The 23,668-nt window shown below is 37.2% G+C and overlaps 1 protein-coding gene across 1 annotated transcript in view; it reads left to right on the top strand.

The window, feature by feature from the left end:
- The first annotated feature begins 836 nt into the window (after positions 1-836).
- The window catches only part of TSG101 (tumor susceptibility gene 101), a 106,078-nt gene continuing 83,246 nt past the window's right edge, over positions 837-23,668 (top strand). Inside the window, exons 1-2 of the mRNA XM_090386854.1 lie at positions 837-895; positions 23,268-23,338. Of these exons, the coding sequence (XP_090242980.1) occupies positions 23,291-23,338 (48 nt within the window). The 5' untranslated portion in view covers positions 837-895; positions 23,268-23,290. The remainder of the gene's footprint in view (positions 896-23,267; positions 23,339-23,668) is intronic.

The following is a 23,668-nucleotide window of genomic DNA, read 5'->3' as shown; positions in this document are numbered from 1 at the left end:
GTTGATTATGTCCAGTTACTACTATTATGGTTATTACGGTTGGTCGAGGAACCCTCTTACTTTCCTTTAGATGTTCAGAGTCTCAGCTTTCTAGAGTTCCATATAAGAGATCTCTGGGAGGCTTATTGCTGATAGGTTCTTATGGAGGCACCACACGCCCTTTAGCGCCATACCAGTGGTTGATGACACAGTGATCGAGATAGTAATTACTTGTTTCACATGCCACATTTCTTTGACTTCCTTTCTTAGGTCTGCGTACTTCCTGATCCTTTCCTCGTAGGTTTTCTGGAGGTTGCTGTTGTTGGGCACCGTTATGTCGATCAAGTAGGTATCCCTTTCTTTCTTGTCGATGAGAGTTAAGTCTTACCTGTTCTGCGGGATCGTGTTCTCTGTTATTATTATAACACGGAATCAACATAACTTATTAGTAAGGTCTCTGTTACCTCCTGAGCTCGTATTTGTAACATAGAACACTTTCTTTGATCAAGTGGTATTTTCGTGTTGAATTAGGTTCAATTTCGAAGTTTTTATAGACTTTTTTCATATCGCAGTTTTCTTTGCAAGTTTAATTATGTTTATTCCTCGAAAAGAGGAAGTTTTTTTGTTTTGTTTTTATTGGCTTTCTTGAATCAGTTTTGGCAAACATGGAACTGTGATATTTGGACGAGTTGTGTATTCACGCCTGGCTTGAACTTAGATTGGAGTTGGGCTGTTTCTTTTCCCCTGCATTCCATCAATCCCTCTACTGCGGTACTGTATATCTATTTATTTCGAAATATATTTTTCTGTTGTAATTCTTTGGAGAATGTTCGCCATCTAGTGGCGTGTTGTATGTAATATTAAATACTCTCATCTGACTCATTGTACAGGAAGAGAGATATACTATATGGTTTTGGTACGTTGAAGTTTTGGTTTTCAGTTTTTTTTATTTATTTATTATATATATTTTTTTATCTCTCTGATTATTTTCGTGTGATTAGGAATTAATTGTAATTACAATGCTGTTGCTTAGGTATATAAGCAGTCAGTTAATTGCGAAATTTAATTTAAAATATTCAATGCAGTACAGTACCTTATTTTTTCTTTATTATATTACTGTAAAACGAATGTAATATTTAGTACTGGCAGTTGAAAGAAATTTAACAAAATTTAACCTTCGATTATATGCCTTCCATAAGAACATAGGTATTGGTGTGTTTTAACTTTTACCACAAGATGTAAACAAATTACCACCGAAGAAACAACTTCAACTTTCAAATAGGTGACACTTTTGCTACTCCTATTATACTTTAATACTTGAAATTTTTGGTCTGAATTTGTGCTGTATTCTCCTTTGCATTATGTTTTTCTGTCACTTATAAATATCGGCCGTGAAGTAAAAAAAAAAAAAAAATTCAGAATTTTGTTTCAACAAATTAATTAAACAGTTTTTTGCTTGACCATTTTAGTTAATAACGAGGAAGAACTGCAAAGATGAAATTGTTAGTGAAGTACAGTTTGGTATTTAGTAGTATAAGACTGCTGTTGATGACTGATACTAATTATTTTGCACAAGTAATGCAAAATTTGCCTAAAAGTTGCAATCTGGGGATGCCTTCTAGATGGTAGGATCCTCCTCATTCAGTGGACTTCTGATTTCATTATTTAGGCCATTGTATAAAGCAAAGGTTACACCACCCCTTGAGTGGTGCATACAGGTCTGGAGGCGCCTCCGTAGCCAGGTGGGAAGGAGCAGCAGTGCGTAGCACATGCTTCTTGATTAGACCGGGGTTCGAGCCCGTCACCACCAAATACGGAGGATGCGGAAAGGTCAGGGAATGACCACTGCACCGGAGCAATATGGCCTTAGTTGCTAATGCTCCTAAAAACCAAAAATAACAATAACAATAACAGGTCTGGAAACCTCATTTTAAAAAAGATGTGAGATTGTTGGAATGGGTACACAGAAGAGTAACAAAATTATTCAAGGACATTCCTACCATAAAATACTTTAGTTCTGAAAATTTCAGCATTTGGAAACAAGGCACCTGCAAGGAGATCTGGTTGAAGTGTGTAAGGCTTTAAATGGATTGAGTAAACTAATTCTAGATGTCAGGGGCATAAATCGAAAAAGGATCATTGCTGGATAGATGTATGGAAATTTGCTTTGAGTGAGAGCAAGCTATCATTTGGTGTTTTGGAAGTAGATAGTTTGAATAAATTTGAGGAAGAATTAGACATTATTAAAGGGGATGGACAGACGAGGTAGATTTTTTTATTTTGCTTATGCTGTATAAGCTTGCTTCTTTGCCATTATTAATACCAATACATAATCATGAGTCTAAGGTCTTATTTGGTTCTTATAGAGGATTGTGATTGTCATTCTATTATTATCCTTAATATCATAGCTTAGCTATGATATAATAGATATAGTAAATAAATAACTTAATTATTTATTATCATCATACAGAAATCTTTCATATTTAAATAATTATCTACTAATTTATTTAGTTTGTGCCTTTTATCTGGCGGATTCAGTTGGGATTTGTTATAATTTTGGTATCTTATGTTACATTGGCTAAATTATATAATGTGTTTCAATACTAATAATAAGCAAGTTAAAGTTTGTGTAGAAAGATTGTGTAAATAACTATTTCATTATATATACCTCCACAGGAATTGGCAAAAATTGAAACCTGCTTTTCCCCCTTTAGATGGACAAGGAAAATAAATTTTTGCTTAATACATATCAGCAAGAATACAAACATATATGCAAGTGACAAAGGCAGTTTTTTGAATTTAATGTGATGCAGTCAAAGTGTCTATACAACACTGTGCATTATAAGGTTCCACACACATATATATATAGACTAAAAGGTAATTATTGGTGTATTTGGTAGGGGAGTTGAGCTATCAGGTGTAATAACCATGGAAGAATTGAGAGAACCTGTATGCCAAAAAACAAATTACCTGAAATAAAATGCAGTTAATATAATCATAATTGTTGTAAGTACCTAAAGCTGTGGGTCCTAGGACTTTAACTACTACGTTAGGGGGGGGGGTCGGCAGCAAAAATCTTAGGGGCCACTGCAGTAAGCCAGGTATAAATTTTAATTTCTCATTCCTGCTTACTAAGACTTTCAGTAATTTCATCGCATCTTTATCATTTTATACAGGGTGTCTCAAAAATACACAGCATAACTTCAGGAATGAGTTCCTCATATGTAGACAATAAAAATATTTTATATCAACATAGTTCTGGGTTTCTGAGTTTTGAAGGTCTGTCTGTGATACTTAACTGTCCACGCCACCTTATAGTAATTGTTCAAAATGTCCACCTTCTGCCTTTTTTTTTTTTTTTTTTTTTTTTATGAAAACCCCAAACACAAAGGTATCAAAACATATAGTACTTAGTACCGTGCATGGGTTGAAGGAGAAGTATGGGGCAAGGGGGATATAGGCCTCACATTAACGTCTCATGGACTCGCGGAGACGATGCCGAATTTCTGGCATGTTTCGTATTGTCTCACAACCTGCCACAGTTCGATTGCAGAGGGTTTCCACGTCAGCTACCGGAATACACCAATGACTTTAAATGGTCCCACAAGAGGAAATCTAGTGGGTTTAAATCAGTGAGCATGAAGGCCAGGCAGTTCCACCTCTACTTATCCACCAACCAGGAAACCTTCGATTCAGGTAATTGCGGGCTAGGTGGCTGAAATGTGCGGGAGTGCCATCGTGCATGAAGTGTACTTGTTGGCAAATGATCAGTGGTGTGTCGTCCAAGAAATCAGGCATGTTGTTTTCCAGAAAGTTTCTGTATGCTTGCCCTGTGAGTTTGTTTGGAAGTACATGGGGCCCAAATAACTTATCACCAAAAACACCCGCCCAGATGTTGAGGCTGAACCGCTGTTGGTGATGTGATGGAAGAATTGCATGTGGGTTTTCCTGAGCCCATACATGCTGATTGTGAAAGTTTTAGATTTCGTCTCGTGTGAACTGTGCTTCATCTGTGAATATCACTAAGAGAAGAAAGTGAGAAGTTGTACCACACTGCTGCAAGAACCACTGGCAGAACATTACTCGTGCAGGGTAATCTGCTGGTGACAAGGCCTTTACCCGTTGCAGATGATAAGGATATAGTTGGTGTTCTCGCAACACTCTCCAAATAGTTGAACATTGAATAGCCAGTTGCATTGCTATTCTGCGTATGCTGATTCCAGGAGTGGCATGCACAACATCCAAAATCTCCTCCTCTACTTCAGGAGTCGTAGATCTTGGTCGTCCTCTGTTGGCAGCATGAGGTGTAAAGGATCCATGTTCATAAGGTGGCAACGGATACTTTCAAACGTTTTCCTGTCTGGACATCTTCGTTCTGGGAACTTTTCGTGATACAAACGACAAGCCTCCAGAGCATTGCCGTCCGCCAAACTGTACATAAAGTGCATATCCGCTTGCTCCTGATTTGAGTACATGGTCGGAATGGAAAACCACCAGATTCTGTCAGTACCTTGTGATGAAGGAAATCAACTGCGGGAGATAAGACATTCCGATTAATAACTCAGGAACCAAGCATTTCCGGAACTATGTTGATATAAAATATTTTTGTCTACATATGAGGAACTCATTCCTGAAGTTATGCCATGTATTTTTGAGACACCCTGTATATATATATACAGTGAAACTTCTGTTTAACGGACAGCCATGGGGAACGAAAATTTGTCCGTTAGAGAGAAGTGTCCGCTAACAAGAAGTCTGAGGGAGAAAAAAAAGAAGAAAGAAAGAAAAATCGTTAAACGTTTAATGTAAAATTAAATTAAAATATATACAGATTTTGCACAATATTTTTGTAAATAATATACATACAATTGTGCTATGCATATTATTATTATCTTTATCTTAAGAAAAATACATACAGTAATCACTTATTTTCTTCTGCACCTTCTTCCGTCTGATAATTTTGTTTTCAACATTTGTTTGGAGTGAAGAAACCATCAAAAGTCCTTCAGTATCTTCTTCAGCGGTGAAAAACATTTTTAAATGATTGATTTGTATGAGCGCTTCTATTTTCATCGGTGGTTCGTCGTTAATATGTTCTTCGACAGAATAACCTCCTTCCATTTCTTCATCCTCATGAGGAACTTCTTGAACAATATCAATGATAATGTTGTTGATATCTAGAGCACCATCTTCTGTAGTGAGGTTCGCATCTATATCTTTGTAGCCAGGGTTACTTGTAGCTGAAGTATCGTACATTATCAATAGACGTTGAAGTTCTTGTTCTTCTTGGTGCTCCACATTGCTGTTCACAACTTCAATTTTTGCATTTGAGAAGCCAGACTTAACAAAACAGTTCACGACAGTTTGTTTTCTAATTGCGTTTATTGAAGAGGAAATCCATTGAATCGCATCTAGGATGCTGATTTTCTTTGCAAGGTCACTCGCACATGTTACATCGTTCATGTTTGCAATGAGATGTCTTAAAACACGTTTTCTGTAGTGAAGTTTAAAATTTTTTATTATCCCTTGATCCAAGGGCTGACACTCTGCAGATGTGTTTGGTGGCAGACAAACAATTTGAATGTTGGACAATTCAATGTGCGGGTGAGATGCAGCATTATCCATGAAAAGAATAATTTTTCTGTTTTGACAAATCATGTTTTTGTTAATGTGACTTATCCATTTGCTCATGATATTTCGTGTCATCCATGCTTTTTTATTAGACTTCCAGTCAACATTCAAAAGATTCAACTTTATGTTCTTGAAACAACGAGGATTTTGTGGTTTTCCTATAACAAGAGGTTGTTCAAAGTCTCCCAGCATATTTGTACACAATAGTACAGTCAAGCATTCCTTAGAAATTTTTCCGCCCTGGCACTTTTCGTTTTTTAGACTCATTGTTTTTTCAGGAAGAGCTTTAAAAAACAACCCTGTTTCGTCACAGTTGTAAATATCCTTAGTTTCAAAATCATGACATAAATCTTCCAATTTAACGGTCCACTCTGTTACAACCCCAGTATCAACAGATCAACCTTCACCACTTATGGTTTTCCAAGATATTTTATGCCAAGTTTTGAACTTGTCTAGCCATCCCACAGAAGCTTTGAACTCATTTACTCCCATAGATTTCACAACCTCCAAAGCCTTTTCCCTAATAATAGGCCCATTAATGGGAATTTTTTTAGTACGTGCGCGACAAAACCACTCATACGTAACATTGTCAATTTGAAGTCCAACAGTTTTCGGGAATGATTTTTGAACCTGATCATTTCCGTGTTGCCAAAATTGTTTGAGCAGTTCATTTTTTTTCTTTAGGATGTCGCTTACCAGCGTCTTCCCGATTTTGAATTTTGCAGCGAGATTGCGAACACTATTTTTTTGACGATCATACGCATTAATGAGTTCGACTTTATCTTTTAAAGTTAAATGTTTACGAGAAGACATTGTGCACTTCACACGACACTGAACAAAACTGAAAACTGAAACTCAAAAGACGAAAGGCCGACCAAATTCCCCCCCCTGCACACACCGAATTCATCAGAAGTTTTACACGTGCTTTAAAATTCTTGAAAAAAGGTTTAGAACCGCGACGTAAACCTTGATAAAATTCAGAGAATCGGAAATAGAAAATAAACACACGATTGAGGCAATACGTGGAAGAAAAGTTCCAGTTCCTAGAAAAAGGGCCGTGAGCTCTCCCGCAGTCTGTTATGGGGAGATCAAATTAAGTGCTAATCTAAATGAAACAGTGCAGATTGCCTGTCCGCGTCCGTTACAGAGAATGTCCACTAGACAGAAGCTGCAAACACGTTAAAACCAATAGAGGTGAGTTGGTGAATTTGAAAATGTCCATTGTAGAGATGTCCATTAAAGAGAGGTGTCCGTTAGGAGATTTTTTTTTTTTTTTTTTTTGGGTTTTTTTTTTTTTTTTAGAAGCATCTAAGACCATATTGCTCTGGGATATGCGGTGGTCATTCCCTGACCTTTCCGCATCCTCCGTATTTGCTGGTGACGGGCTCGAACCCCGGTCTAATCAAGAATCGTGTGCTATGCACTGCTGCTTCTTCCCACCTGGCTATGGAGGTGCCACCATTAGGAGAAGTTTCACTATATATATATATATATATATATATATATATATATATATATATATATATATATATATATATATGAGACACCCTATATATATATAGCAATTTCTATATTCAGTAAGTGCTGGTTATAGTGATCACATTTGCAAATTGAATTTTAATTATAATAAACAAAAATCGACAAATATTATTCAGAGGCTGTAAAAATAGACCATTTTATTATTCACTTTATTACCAAAGGTTTATTACCAATTAAATGATTTGTGAAAATCGGAAGAATATTTTCCACAGGTTAGCAAAATAAAAATAAATTTATACTTGTGTTCATAGCAAAGTGACATATTAAACATAACACTTTGTAATATGATTATAATTTAAAATAGTCACCTTTTTGCTTTAAATTATTATTACAAAGTCTATTGGCGTCTCCGTAGCCAGGTGGGAAGGAGCAGCAGTGCGTAGCACACGCTTCTTGATTAGACCGGGGTTCGAGCCCGTCACCACCAAATACGGAGGATGCGGAAAGGTCAAGGGAATGACCACCGCATATTCCCGGAGCAATATGGCCTTAGTTGCTAATGCTCCTAAAAACCAAACAAACAAACAAAGTCTATTTATAAATTTTTCAATATTGTATAACAGTCTGTATTCATGATCACTTGCACCAGTTTCTTCCAACATCTGGAAGGCTGTAGCTTCACGAGTCTCCTCAAGACGGCTCTAGTTTCACGAGTTTTTCCAGTTTTGTTACTGGAATTTGTTTGGGCTCATCTTCATTTTCTTCCACCTCCTTGGTGAAATTATCAGTAACAGGCTGGACAATTTCTTCATCTGTTAAAGCTGTAGTAACTTGTAGATCACCATCTATGTCCACCCAATCATTAAATACCTGTTCACCCATGTCTTCAGGCTTTTCAACATGATCAGTATCATATTAGTAGTAGTAGAGGCATGTTATGCAAGAAAGCAAGCTTATGTAGCATCAGCCAAAAAAAAATTTTCACACATCCATTCCCTCTAAATTGTCCAGTTCCTCCTTGAATTTATTTCAGCTATCAACTTCCACAATGACAGATGGAAGGGCGCCTCCATAGCCAGGTGAGCAGGAGCAGCAGTGCGTAGCACACGCTTCTTGATTAGACCGGGGTTCGAGCCCATGACCACCAAATACGGAGGATGCGGAAAGGTCAGGGAATGACCACCGCATATCCCCGGAGCAATATGGCCTTGGTTGCTAATGCTCCTAAAAACCAAAATAACAAACAGACAGATGGAAGTTTATTCCAGCAATCAACCACCCGCTGGCTAAAGACAAATTTCTGCACATCTATTCTATAACTGTCTTTCCTCAATTAATTTATGCACCCTCTCAGGTTCGTAATCTGACCAAGAGGCAGAATCCCATCAGCATTGAGCTTGCTCAACCCATTCAAGGCCTTATACACCTCAATCGTGACTTAGTTGACCATCACGAATAATTAATCCACAATTTTTGAAACAGTTACCTGCATTACCAATGCAAAACCTGCATTGGTAATGCAGGTTTTGGAATCTTCATTCCAGGCACTCATTGTCATATGAAGGGCATCTAGAACAGTTATCTGCTTTGCAATATTGGATGATGTTCCCAAACCTTCATCTATAGACTGGATAATTCTTTGCCTCTCACCCAATCTATAAAAGGTTTTAAAGGTTTTTTATTATTCGCCGGTCGAGAAGTTGAATCAGCGATGTGATATTCAAAGGTAGAAAAACTAATTCAATGTTTTTGAAAGTCAACTTTGGATGAGTTCAAAACAAATGCAATTTTTTTGTTTTTTTTATCCAATTGCAAATCCCATTTATGAAGATAATCTTCAAATAAAGAAACTGTCATCCAAGCATTGCCATTATTGGCATATTCAACAGGCAGCTATTTTACTCCTTTAAAACATCTAGGTGATTTACTCCTGCTCATAACTAACAGCTTCATCTTGATTGTTCCCATCACATTGCATGTTAAAAGAACTGTAATCCTTTCCTGCAGACTCAGAGGAATTTTTAAAAATCATGCAATGGTCTGTGGCAGCCCTGTAGTACAACCAGGTTTCATCTGTATTAAAAATGTCTTCAGGATTATAAGTGCTTAACACAGTTTGCCAAGAGATTTTCAACCAGGTGTCAGCTGCAGAACCATTGGAATCCTGTTTTTCTTCGTTAAGTTTTTGGTAAACAATATCGTGCCTCTCCTTCCATCTCATCAGCCATCCATCTGTTGCCTAAAACTCTGTAGTTTTTCAACAAAATCATTAGCTTTTTGATGAAGAATGCTACTATTGATTGGTGCATTAAATGAGCTGGCCCGTTGAACCAAACGAACAGAGCTTCATCTACTGTTTGGCATTTCCTTCACGCTTCCTTTTTCTGGTTTCACTAATCACACTAGTGCTTAATGTGGGACATGATTTTAATAATTTTGATAAAGATGACCGAGGCACTCCTAATTTTACTGCTGCTTTCCTTTGAGACATATTGCATAAGTTCTTAATTTATTGTACGTTTCTATAATTCATAACTTATCTTTTACCCTCAAATTCACTCTTTCTGTTCACTGAAATTTTTTTGGATAGTAAAATTTAAAACACAGTAAAAAAAGATAAGCATCAATCAATAACAAAGCACACACACAGAAATTGGAACTAATAAGACATGCAAGTGAGATGAAGTTTAGATATAGAAATGAAGAGCCGGTTTCAGTGAAGGGGAAACACATTTTACTATAATAATGTGAAAACACAGAATTCCAGCTATTGGTATTATCGCAAATGCAATAAGATCAAGTTTCTTCTTCTTTAATGCTGCCGGATGGCGTTTGCGACTTCAATTTGATATTGTTTTCTGTCTAGCGCTGCGTGTAGAATTTGTGCTGTTGTCATGTGAAGCCAGGTGTTGATATTATCTAGCCATGCCATTTTCGGTTTGCCTGGGCGTTTCTTGCCTTCGATCTTTCCCTCCAGGATGAGTGGTAGTAGGTGATATTTTTGTTGGTTCCTAGCGATGTGACCTAGGTATTTGCATTTCCTGCTGATGATGGTTTTGAGCAGGTCCCGTTCTGTGTGCATGTCCTGCAGGACCTGTACGTTGGTTATCTTGGCTGTCCACGGGATTTTCAGCATTCTTCGGTAGAGCCACATTTCGAAGGCCTGGAGCTTTTTTGTAGTGGCTGATGTTAGAGTCCAGGTTTCTACACCGTAGAGCAGTATTGGCCAGATGTAGCATTTCAATGTGCGTAATTTGAGCATGATGTTCAAGCTTCTGTCGGTGAGAAGATCAAGTTTACTATCTGTTTATTGCACTGACAGAAAAGCCCAATAAATTGGAAACTGCAAATTGTTTTTATTGTTTTATGGTTGTGACCTCCAGAAATGTGCTTTAGAAAAATATCACAGAGGCATTCACAATTGATTCTTATAACCGAAGATGCAATTCTAATAAACAATGCAAGTATAGTGCATTTTATTGAATTGAATTGGTTCTTCGAAATTTGATTCTATAAAGCGGCTGATTCTAATAACCAGTGTTCACTATACCTGGCACTTACTGTATATACAGCATATAGATACCAGTCACCTTGTTCAGATCAGAGGGAGAATTTTTTTTTTTGGCATACCAAAAAGAGGGAACAACATGTACCTTCAACACCTTCCATGAAAAGCAGATTAAATATACAAATAGTGTGAATGGTGAACCTTTTATGAGTGCAGGCCAGATGAGCCAGTGAAAGCAACAGGTCATATTTCCCAATGTAATATATAGGTATGTATCATCAGACAAGTGCAACTCCCAGTCTCTAGTGTCTGCCCAAGTAACAGTGCCTTAGTGAGATTTTCTATAAACTGCAGACATTCTCCAAACTCTTCATTAAACTGTGCTGATGTTTTTAGAAGCAGACACAAATAGGACAAGATGCCTTTGGCCCTTTCTTCTAATTAAATGTAATAGGTGACTGCTTTTAAGTAAGCTTAAACCTCATGATCCACTAAATGCTTCAGGCCATATTATCTCCAAAAATCAGACAAGGATTTGTCATACTCAATGAACAAGGCATTCACTTGGTCCTTGATTCTTCCAAAATAATATATGGAATAATTGTGAGTGCTTGACTATTGGGATTTGGCCAAAGCATCAGTACTAACAAAGCATTGCATTTCACCTCCAGCATCTGGAGGTAAATAGTACCTGGATCAAACTGCTCCAGTCAAACTAAGGACTCTAGGCTTCACTGGTGTTTAAAATATGTCTATTGGCACAGATTCTAAGCAGCCAGCACAAAATACTGAACTGATGGCAATGGGACAATAGCAACTCAGTAATTAAGGGATGAAATGCACAAACATCTCCTAAAAGTAGTGCTACAAATTAAAAACTGAAACTTGCACTCTTGATATCTAATAAATCAATCAACATAGTAGAGCACAAATATTTGGGGTTGCATTTGATGACAAGATTTTCTTCAGTAGGTATATTTCACACATTAGAACCTGAGTCAGAGTGTACTGACTCAGGTTCTAATGTGTGAATTTTACTGTTCACTTTGAACAGTAAATTTCAAATATGCATCCGTGTTTTGCATTGTATATTCTGGGATTCAAACCCCTACCATTAATTCTGATTGAAAATTATAAAGAAGTGGAATGTCATCTTGCTTCTTTCCATCCAGCATCAGAACTATTTTACTACCATTTAACATGCTTGAAACTACTGTGGAGCTTTTACAGTTACCAAAGATTATGTCGAATATCTTTCCCTTTCTTCCTTTATTGCCAGTGCAATTGCAGTTCACAATTTTTTTTTTATGTCGATTTATTAATAAATCACTGCCATACTAAATGCAATATTAATAAATCACTGCCATACTAAATGCAATATTTATTTATACCAACATAATGCACAGGTGAGGGAAACTGGTTTTCCCTAAAGTATTATCTTAAGGTAATGCAAAACATATGTGACATCTTAACTTTTTAGCATTAGCAGAGGCATATGATGCAAGAAAGCAAGCTTATACAGCAGCAGCCAAAAAAACAAAAAAAAAAAAAAAAAAAAAACCATTTCACTCGTCCATTCTCTCCAAAAGTTTGTCTACTTCTGCCTTGAATTTATTTAAGCTATCAGCTTCCACAGTGAAGTCTGTTCTAGCAATCAACTACCCTCTGGCTAAAGGAAAATTTCCTCACATATATTCTACAACTGCCCTATCTTAATTTGAGTTTATGCCCCTTCAGGTTTGTAATCTGAGCAAGAGGAAGAATCCCATCAGCATTGAGCCTGCTCAAACCATTCAAGGCCTTGTACACCTCAATCAGATCACCTTGCAGGTGCATAATCTCCAGATGCTGCAATTTGCAGAACTTAAGCCTTTCTTGGTAAGAGCATCCCCTTTGTTCCCCTCACCAGTCTTGTTGCCCTTCTCCATACTTGTTCTAGCAACTCTACATCCTTCCTAAAACAAGACTGTCAAACCTGTATGCAGTACTCAAGGTGTAGCTTGACCATTGCCTTATACAAGGGGATAACACCTCCTTATCCCTCCTGGCAAAATTCCTGTATATCATTGACAGGACCCCATGATCTGCTATGGCAGATCATGGGGTCTTGTCACTGCGCAGATATTTCACAATTAACCCCAGGTCTTTTTAATTCTCCACTACCCTTAGTGTAGTACCATACAGTTGGTACATTTCTCTGAGGTTACTGCTACCGACATGCAGTACTTTGCATTTGTTAATGTTAAACTTGAGTTGCCACTTCTGAGTTCATCTGCCCAACTTTTCTAGATCCTGTTGCAGTAGCATACTGTCATTAACAACCCTGATAACAACCTTTGTATCATCTGCAAACTTGGATATTAAGTCTGATTACCTTCATCAATATTATTCATAAATATACAAAACAACAATGGGCCCAACACCAAATGCTTGGGGACTCCACTAATAACATTAGTCCACAAAGAGCATTGCTCATTGATTACCACTCTGTCTTTTTCCACTCAACCATCCTTTTATCCATTGTAGCAACTTGCCCTTAATGCTATACTGCGCCAATTTGTATAATAGTCTTCCATGTGCAACAGTATCAAAAGCTTTCCTGAAATCCAAGTATATGATATCAAAATTATTTTTTGCATCCAAAAACCCATGCTGTGTCTAAATTATTACTGCAGTCTTTTCTAGATGATCCTGCAAGGCATCTTTAACCGATGACTTCATTATTTTCCCCGGAACATAAATTGTAATTACTCGTGTCACCCTTTGATCCCATTTATGAATTGTAGATACATTTGCACATCTCCAGTCTGTGGGGACCTCCCCTGAATCCAAGGATGCTCTCATAATTATGATTAAGGGTTTGCTTACTTCCTTTGCCACTTCCTTTAATATAACTGGATAGATCCCATCCACCCCAGGTGCTTTTCTTATGTTTAACTTAAATTTCTCCTCCACTTTGCTTTCAGTTATTACAGAATCATTTAGCTCCCTCTTAAAGTTTAATAAGCTTTTGTTCTTCACTTCCCTACAGAATTCCTCGTGGGTGAATATAGATGCAAAATACTCCTTCAGTCTGTCAGCTATCTGAGCAGGATTATCAACAGTCAAACCATCGATATCAAGTGGACTAATCTGATTCATCCCCTTTCTTTAAAGTTTATATAAGTAAAGAAGTCGTTGCTGTTTTTCTTTGCTTCCTTTGCCAAGGATTTTTTGTATTCTGTCTTTGCTTGCCTAACTTCCTTTGTGACTTGATTATGGACTAGCTTATATACCATAGACTTCTGTGTCGTCTGATAATTTATATGCATTCCATGCATTTTTCTTCTCTTCCTCGAGTCTCGTTAGTGCCCATTTGGGCCTAAACCTTGAACAGTATTTCTTAGTTAATATGAAAAGCCTAGTAGCTTCCAAGATTAAGTAACTTGCCATCTTTTTCCTCTTTTTTTTTTTTTTTTTTTTTTTTGTGGGAGGGTACTTTTTTCTCTTTCTTACTTTTCAATGGTCATGAAATTTATGAACATCACCTTAATTTTGTTATAATTTGGTAATTCACAAATTGTTCCATTTCCAACCCCCACTGCACTTCAAGCATTGCTTACTACTGTATTTGAATTTTATGCTCTAATACTAGATTTAAAATTACCAAATCACAAGGCTATCTATCAGTACAGTACCTCTGAATCATTATTTGCTACTTTATTCTTATCTAGATAAAAATTATATAGAGCACTAAATTTCAGAAGCCCTGCTACTAAGTTTTATGATAGGATTTTGGACCTGCTTTAAAAAAAATAATTACTAAAATACTTTTCTGCATGTGTTTATCAGAATTATTAACTTTCATATTAAGTTTGGCCAATTTAATTCTGATTTTAAAAAAATGTTGAAATTATTAACTAATAACCTAAGTCATCACTTTCTGTTATCAGTTTTTATCTTTCTGCATTATGCACTAATACATTCATGGCTTGAGTTATCTAGAATAAGTTAACTGGCCACATTTTAACTGATTTCAGGTGCAACTCCTGTATATATTGTATTATAACTGAATTAAAGTAATCAACAAAAAATAAAATGTTTCCTAACAAAATTTTTAAAATTAGTATATGAATTACTAAAGTAATGATAAATAGTTTCTTTTCATGATGTTGTATTATGCAAAACATAATTTCACTGATGTCACAGATGCATTCTAATTTTATCCTACATTTTTTTGTACTTTAAGATTTTCCAATACAAATTAAATTTGTATTGGAAAATTTTGCACAATTTGTTTTATGCTAGCTATAGATAAATATCTTAAATTAATTCCACATGAAAAAAGGATCTAAAATTCCTTTCAAAATTGTTTCAAATAACCATCAAGTTCTGTAGGTCGTCTTAATCATCCCTTTGCCTTTGATTATTATTATAGAACGTCGTTTTCTTTTGAAAATAAGGATTATTTCCAATTACAGTAATTATTAAAAAATATAGTGCCATCATTCTGCAACTTTATCTTTGATAACCAAGTTTCGAGAAATGGATAATGTGTCAGAAGTTATTGAGTATCATGGGATTGAAGGCAATTAAAAAGTTATATGAATAGTTGTTTTTCTTAGGTTAACCAAATTTTTATTGCCTTGGCTATTTTGTTGTACAGTATATCAGGTGGCAAAGATAAGACAAGATAATAATAATAAATAGAAAAAATGTACAGATATGACAATAAATAGAACAATCTTTAAAGATAAGACAAACCGAAATATGGGAAGGGATGTAAATGCGTTATGGATACACCTTTTTAGCAACAGAATATAATTTATAATGAAAAATTAATTTTTTGTTTTGTAGATCTGCTTTTATTTTATTATTATTTTTTTACTCAGAATTTAAAATCCATGTATATAAACAGAAACAACTGACCTTTAGAGGGTAAGATAGATTACTTGTTTCTCTCTCTCTCTCTCTCTCTGTTTGACTATAAGCAGAGGGGTCAGCACCCTCTTATGATGTCATCTCCCTTCCTTTACTTGCTTGGACATTCCGACCACTGAGAGGAATTGTGCATGGGACCATTATAGGTTCTAGAACATGATGCTCTTCATTAAGGTAATTATTGCGCAGCAGTTAATGTATAGTGTAAATGATACACTACATTAATACAGCGGATAGACGGATGCATTTTCAGCAAGAATGTGTAGTTATTTTATTTTGTGATAGGTATAGTAAATGCAGATGCTCAGGACACAACATATCCCAGAGATGAGGTTGCTGTGGTGTTTAAAATATTTTAGCATTTTGAAATTTGCTCCTTGTCTGACAACTGCTAACCTTCTAACCATTACAGTGCCAATTGATTGTCAGCAGTACTCTTATGGGCGCCTCCGTAGCCAGGTGGGCAGGAGCAGCAAGGGTATCAAAGAAAGCAAGGGTAGGAGCTTATGCAGCATCAGTCAAAAAAAAAAAAATCACACCATTCCCTCCAAATGGCTATCCAGTTCTTCCTTAAATTTATTTAACCTATCAACTTCCACAACGACAGATGGAAGTTTGTTCCAGCAATTAACCACCCGCTGGCTAAAGGCAAATTTCCGCACATCTATTCTACATCTGTCCTTTCTTAATTTGAATTTATGCCCCCTTAGGTTCGTAATCTGAACAAGTGGAAGAATCCCGTCAGAATTCAGCGTGCTCAACCCATTCAAGGCCTTGTACACCTCAATCAGACCACTGCGCAGGTGCCTAGTCTCCAGCCACTGCAATTTGCAGAACTTAAGGCTCTCTTGGTAAGAGAATCCCTTCATTCCCCTCACCAATCTTGTTGTCCGTACACGCTCAAGCAAATCTACATCCTTCCTAAAATGAGGCCTCCACACCTGTATGCAGTACTCAAGGCGTGGCCTGACCATTGCCTTATACAGAGGGACAATCACCTCCTTTTCCCTGCTAGCAAAATTCCTATATAACATTGACAAAACCCCATGACCTGCCCTGGCACCCTGTCTGCATTGCTCAGAAAACTTCATATCTGACTGCACAATTACTCCCAGGTCTTTTCCATTTTCTACCACCTTAAGTGTAGTACCACACAGTTGGTACGTTTCTCTGGGGTTACTTCTACCCATATGCAGTACTTTGCATTTGTCAAGGTTAAACTTCGGTTGCCACTTCTTAGCCCATCTGCCCAAATTATCTAGATCCTGTTGCAGTAGCACACTGCCATTACTGTCATTAACAACCCTGCCAACCTTTGTATCATCTGCAAACTTCAACATTACGCCTGATATACCTGCATCAATATCATTGATAAATATACAAAACAACAGAGGACCCAACACCGAACCCTGTGGGACTCCACTAATAACATTAGTCCACGAAGAGCAGCACCCATTGATTACCACCCTCTGTCTTCTCCCACTCAACCATACTTTTATCCATTGTAGCAACTTACCCTTAATACCATTCTGCTCCAATTTGTACAATAGTTTTCAATGCACAACAGTGTCAATAGCTTTCCTGAAATCCAAATATATGATATCAAAATTATTTTTTGCATTCAGTTCCTTTGTAATCACATCATAATATCCTATCAAATTTGTCAGACAAGACTTTCCCTTAACAAACCCATGCTGTGTCTGAATTATTGCTGCAGTCTTGTCTAGATGATCCTGCAATGCATCTTTAACCAGCGACTCCATTATTTTACCCGGAACAGAAGTTAAACTAACTGGTCTGTAATTATTCGTGTCACCCTTCGATCCCCCTTTGTGAATTGGGGATACATTTGCACATCTCCAGTCCGTGGGAACCTCCCCTGTGTCCAAGGATGCTCTCATAATTATGGCAAAGGGTTTGCTTAGTTGCTTTGCCGCCTCCTTTAATATAACTGGATAGATCCCATCGACCCCAGGTGCTTTTCTTACGTTTAACTTCAACAATTTCTCTTCCACTTTGCTCTCAGTTATTACAAAATCATTGAGCACCCTGCTACAATTAGCATTAGTAGAGGCATATGATGCAAGAAAGCAAGCTTATGCAGCATCAGCCAAAAAAAAAAAAAAAAAAAAAATTTCCACTTCACTCCTCCGTTCATTAGAAATACCTATCCAGCTGAGCCTTAAATTTATTTAGGCTATCAACTTCCACAACAAGGGATGGAAGTCTGTTCCACTAATCAACTACCCGCTGGCTAAAGGCAAATTTCTGAACATCCATCCTACATCTGTCTTTCCTCAATTTGAATTTATGCCCTTTCAGGTGATTATTCTGAGCAAGAGGAAAAATCCCATCAGCATTGAGCATGCTCAAACCATTCAAGGCTTTATACACCTCTATCAGATCACCTCGCTGGTGCCTAGTCTCCAGACACTGTAATTTGCAAACCTTTCTTTGTAAGAGCAACCCTTTGTTCCATTCACTAATCTTGTTGCCCTTCTCTGTACTCATTCTAGCAGCTCTACATTCTTAAAATGAGGCCTCCAGACCTGTATACAGTACTCAAGGTGTGGCCTGACCATTGCCTTATTCAAGAGGATAATCAAGAGATAATCACCTCTATATCCCTGCTAGAAAAATTCCTGTACGTTATTGACAAGACAGCATTAGCTACTCTTGCAGCCTGTCTGCACTGCTCAGAGAACTTCATATCTGCCTGCACAATTACCCCCAGGTCCTTTTCACTCTCTTCCACTGTCAGTGTAGTACCACAGAGTTGATAACTTTGCTCTGGGGTTGCTGTGTCAATATTAAACTTCATTTGCCACCTCTCAGCCCATCTGCTCAACCTTTCCAGATCCTGTTGCAGCAGCATAGCGTCAGTAGTGTCCTTAACAACCCTGCCAACCTTTGTATCATATGCAAACTTGGACATTCAGCTTGATATACCATCATCAATATTATTTATAAATACAGAAAACAATAATGGACCCAACACTGAACCCTGAAGGACTCCACTAATAACATTAGTTCACGATGAGCAGTGTCCATTGATTACCACTCTGTCTTCTCCCCCTCAACTACCCCTTTATTCATAGCAGCAATTTGCCTCCAATGCCATACTGCTCAAATTTGTGCAGCAGTCTTCCATGTGCAACAGTATCAAAAGCTTTTCTAAGATCCAAGTATGTAATATCAAAGTTATTCCCTGCATCCAGTTCTTTTGTTACTGCATCATTGTATCCAATCAAATTGGTCAGGCAAGACTTCCCCTTAACAAAACTATGCTTTGTCCGAACTATAACTGAAGTCTTGTCTAGATTATCCTGCAGTGCTTCTTTAACCAGTGCATCCATTAATTTTCCTGGAACAGAAGTTAAACTCACAGGTTTATAATTACTTGTGTCAGCCTTTGATCCTCCTTTGTGAATTGGGGTCACATTTGCACATCTCCAGTCTATGGGTGCCTCCCCTGAGTCCAAGGAAGCTCTCATAATTATGGCTAATAGTTTGCTTACTTCCTTTGCTGACTCCTTTAATATAACTGGATAGATCCCATCCACCCCAGGTGCCTTTCTTGTGTTTATCTTCAACAATTTCTGCTCCACTTTACTCTCAGTTATTACAAGATTATCTAGCTTACTGCCAGAATTGAATACACTTCTGGCATTCCCCTCGCTGAATAACTCCTTATGTGTGAATGTCGATGCAAAATATTCATTTAGTTTGTTAGTTACCTGAGCAGGATCATCAACAGTAGAACCATTGATATCAAGTGGACCAATCTGATTCATCCCCTTCCTTCTAGAGTTTACATAAGTAAAGAACTCTTTGCTGTTTTTCTTTGCATCCCTTGCCAAAGATTTCTCGTAATCTGCCTTCGCTTGCCTAACCTCCTTTGTAACTTGGTTACAGATCAACTTATATCTATCATAGGCTTCTGTGTCACGTGTTAATTTATATGTATCCCATGCATTTTTCTTCTCTGCCATATGTCTCGTTAGTTCATCTGATATTCATTTAGGCCTAAACTTTGAACAATATTTCTTAGTTGGTATGTAAAGCCTAGTAGCTTCCAAGATAAGTTCTTTGAATGCTTCCCATTTTGAATTTGCTGTTGGTAGCATCATCAGTTGGTCCCACTGTATAGAATTTAAATACTGACTCAGACCATCGTAGTCGCCTTTACGAAAGCAATAACCCTTCCCTTTACCCCTGATGGTAGTTATCTCTTTGAGTAAATCCCACTTCAGCACACTGTGATCACTGCCACCTAGTGGTTCCTTTATCTGCAGATTCTTAATGCATGAAGAATCACTACTGATAATCAAATCAAGAGTATTACTCCCTCTAGTTGCCTCTCGAACATGCTGATGTAGAAAACAATCATCCAATAAATACACAAAAGCCTTGCTAGTGTGTGAGTGACCAACCCACAAATTCCAGTCAATATCTGGGAAATTAAAATCCCCCATTATAAGACTGATTTACTGGCCCACTCTATTACCCTGTACAGTTTATTATACTCATCAGAGTCATTAGGCCTATAGCACACTCCTACTCTCAATTTTGATCTCCCAATGCTTATGTCACACCAAACTGACTCGACACTGCACTGTCCAGCGATGTCGACTAGTTTCACTTTCTTGGATTTTATGTTTCTTAACTAATAGCATAACCTCCATGCACAAGCACATGGTGGGTGACCACCCAGGTGTGAACCAACGTAAGCAAGGGTCAAGGTGTGGCGTCCACACCACATGGAGGAATGCCTCCCCTCTATGTTACCAGTCAGTACTAGGTGGTAGATGACTCTCATCAACCGGTGCAATACCACCACTTTGCTTATTGGAGGCTTGAAGTGGTGGAACCCATGTTTAGTCTCTAGAGCTAAGTTCTGGTCAACCCTTCCCTATCTCTTCCATCATGCAGTATAATTGATGACTTTTGAGGTTATGATGAACATTGTGGCGAGATTCAATATTCCTTACATTTCGAGGGTACAGCTCTAAAACGGTGTTCGCAGGCCGGCCGCTAGTTAGTACACCGGACCGAACCTATTGGTAATTCTCGAGGAGGATTCCTGATCAGCTTGTGTATAATCTTGCTACCTCTACTCCGCCAGATAGTGACTGGAGGGAGTCTGATTAGTGTGTATGTTGGGAGCATTGTCGAGGCCATGTTATGTCAAGGATCTGGGTATATTTTTACCATGTGTACGCCATATCCAAAAATTTCATTACTTCATACAGCATGTCCCACCCACTTTTTCTTACTATTGAATACACCATGAATTGTCAAACTAATAGAACAAGCTTATCTGCGAAAAGATCTAAACCTCCCAAGCACTTCCTAATTCATTTCACAAATATACGTGGTCTCAATTCTAATATCAACGATGTCCACTTGCAGTTTGCCAAACCCCATGTACTTTTTCTGGCAGAATCTCAGTTATTGGCTAATTCAACTACTGCTCATCTCAGATGTCCAGATTATTCTCTGTATGATTCCTTTCGCCTCAAAGGTGGTACTTGTGCATATGTCCGTTCTGATATTCCCTGTCAGAGACTTGGCAATTTGGAATCTTCTCTCTTTGATCTTCTCTGGCTTAAAATCTCTCTACCTCATTGTCTTAAATTCATCTGTTGTCTCTACCGTTCTCCCAACTCCACTAATCACTTGGAGCTCATTGACTTCCTCTCTTTGCAACTTGACTTTCTCCAGTCCAACTTTCCTAACAGTGAGGTAATTTTCCTGTGTGATTTTAATGTTCACAACTCCAGCTGGCTTCCGTTTTCTAGTCACACCGACCCAGCTGGTCAAGATGCTGAGGCTTTTGCAATTACTAATGACCATGCACAGATTGTTCATTTACCTACAAAAATACCGGACAATCCTAATCATACAGCCAATACACTTGATCTTTTTCTCACAAACAACCCTTCTAAGTACACGGTCGAAGTGAGAGGTCCTTTAGGCACTTCTGATAACAATTTGGTGATTGTCGCTTCTCCAATGGAACCTTTATCTCATGGCTATTCACAACCTCGTGTTGTTTGGCATTACAAGAATGCAAAATGGGATGACTTGTGAGACTTTTCTTCCTTTCCTTGGTTGGATTACTGTTTCAAAACTTCTGATGTCAACGTTTGCTCAGATCGTGTCAGTGAAATTATTCTTGCAGGAATGGAATCTTTTCGCTCTGTCATCAACCTTTGCCCCTGGGAGACATACCCTGGTCCTGTTTCACCTAACTTTTTACAAAGTATGTTCCCCGTTTCCCTGACAATAGAGTCACCAGCACCTGTGGGTCCAGCACATTCTGCCTTGGGGGTTGCCGCTGTGTTGCGTGATGACCAAGTGCAATTTGATAACCTTCTGCCATTTTCAAACCTTAATAACTCCTCATGTGTGAATGTAGATGCAAAATACTGATTCAGTTTGTTTGCTATCTGAGCAGGATCATCAACAGTTGAACCATCGATATCAAGTGGACCAATCAGATTCATCCCCTTCCTTTTAGAGTTTATATAAGTAAAGAAATCCTTGCTGTTTTTCTTAGCATCTTTTGCCAAAGATTTCTTGTAATCTGCCTTCGCCTGCCTAACCTTCTTTGTGATCTGATTACAGACTAGCTTATATCTGCCATAGGCTTCTGAGTTGCTTGATAATTTATATGTATCCCATACATTTTTCTTCTCTGTCACGAGTCTCATTAGTTCATTTGATAACCATTTAGGATTGGGATGGTTCAGAATTCAAGCAGGTCATAATAGGTTGTTATTATATTATAAAAGAATTTTACTACAGTGTAACTTCAGTGAAATGACTGATGTTTTTGCTGTTGGTTCATCAACTGTATAGTATATTTTAGAAGGAAAAATGATTATTTTACTGTACAACATAGTATATGCCTTCATACACTGTAAGTTACTGTTATCTTTATGAAAGATACACTTGTATAGTACTGTATACAGTAATTTCAGTATATTATCTCAATTTTTTTATTATTTTTTTTTTTCATGATTATGATATGACCACCTGAAATTCAGAGAAGTCCAAGATCTAGCAATGCATTTAGGAGTTCTGTTGTATTTTAAATATTAGGTTGTTACCTGATCTGAAATTCAAATAGATTTTATTTTTTATAAATATATCTAAAATAATTTTGCATGTTAATTCATCTGGAATCTGTATAGTCAGCAAAACTCAAGACTACAGATATTAGACCTTTATTGATCCTGAATTTTTCACTTTTTCCATTTGCATTTCCCCATTGGCTCATGGTCCTGTTGTAGTTTTATTGTGCACCATAAGATGATACACCACTGGTTGTGGTTAATGTTTACACCTTCTCTCCTCCCCTCTCCCTTTCTTTTGAGGAGTGGTCTGTCTTATTTCAATTGTTTTGTTGTATGGCTAATGACAAACTCGTTGACAAGAAACTAAGGTTCTTTAACAGGGTTTTTGCAGGTGTAATTTTTAATGATATATCATTGTGTTGTGTTGTATTGTATTATCAGAAATATGAAGCATTGTTGCATAACCAAAAGGTCAGTTGTAAGACTAATAAACATATTAAATGAACTAATTTCTTGGGTTTATGATGCTTTTGACATGATTAAAAGTAATGTTGATTTGCATCTGTTTTGGAGCATATTAGATATCTTAAATCATAGAAATTTTTCATATTTCATTTATTAATGCATGTCCTGTTAGCAAACTATAAATTTTGCATTTTTCTTTACAGAAATAGGTATCAAGGTATAGAATATGCCACAAGAATCATTTGATGCATATGTTGGACAGTTGCTTTCAAAAGTAAGTAGGCAGCCTGTTTGTAGCCCTTCTAATGAATAAATTACTTTTTGCTTGTAAATTTATTTGTGAATTGAATAGCCTGCTGAACTGTTTTTCTGTCTCTGATAAGTAATCCTTCATTGTCACCAGAAGTGGATATACGATATCCCATCGATCACATTCACTCCTTTTGCATCATACAGAATTTCTCAAACACTTAAAAATTTCTACATAATAAGCCTGATTGACTTCAATCTTGAGATTAATTCTGTGTTATCAGTAATGCCACTGATATCAAATTAAAAAATGAATATTATCATCACTTGTGATTTGCAATGACTGAAGAAATTA

Source organism: Mastigoproctus giganteus, chromosome 12, assembly GCF_048544385.1.
Source record: "Mastigoproctus giganteus isolate SK-2022 chromosome 12, ASM4854438v1, whole genome shotgun sequence".
Taxonomy (NCBI): domain Eukaryota; kingdom Metazoa; phylum Arthropoda; class Arachnida; order Uropygi; family Thelyphonidae; genus Mastigoproctus; species Mastigoproctus giganteus.
The sequence above is the reverse complement of the archived record's forward strand: the minus strand, read 5'-3'. Positions and strand labels throughout refer to the sequence as shown.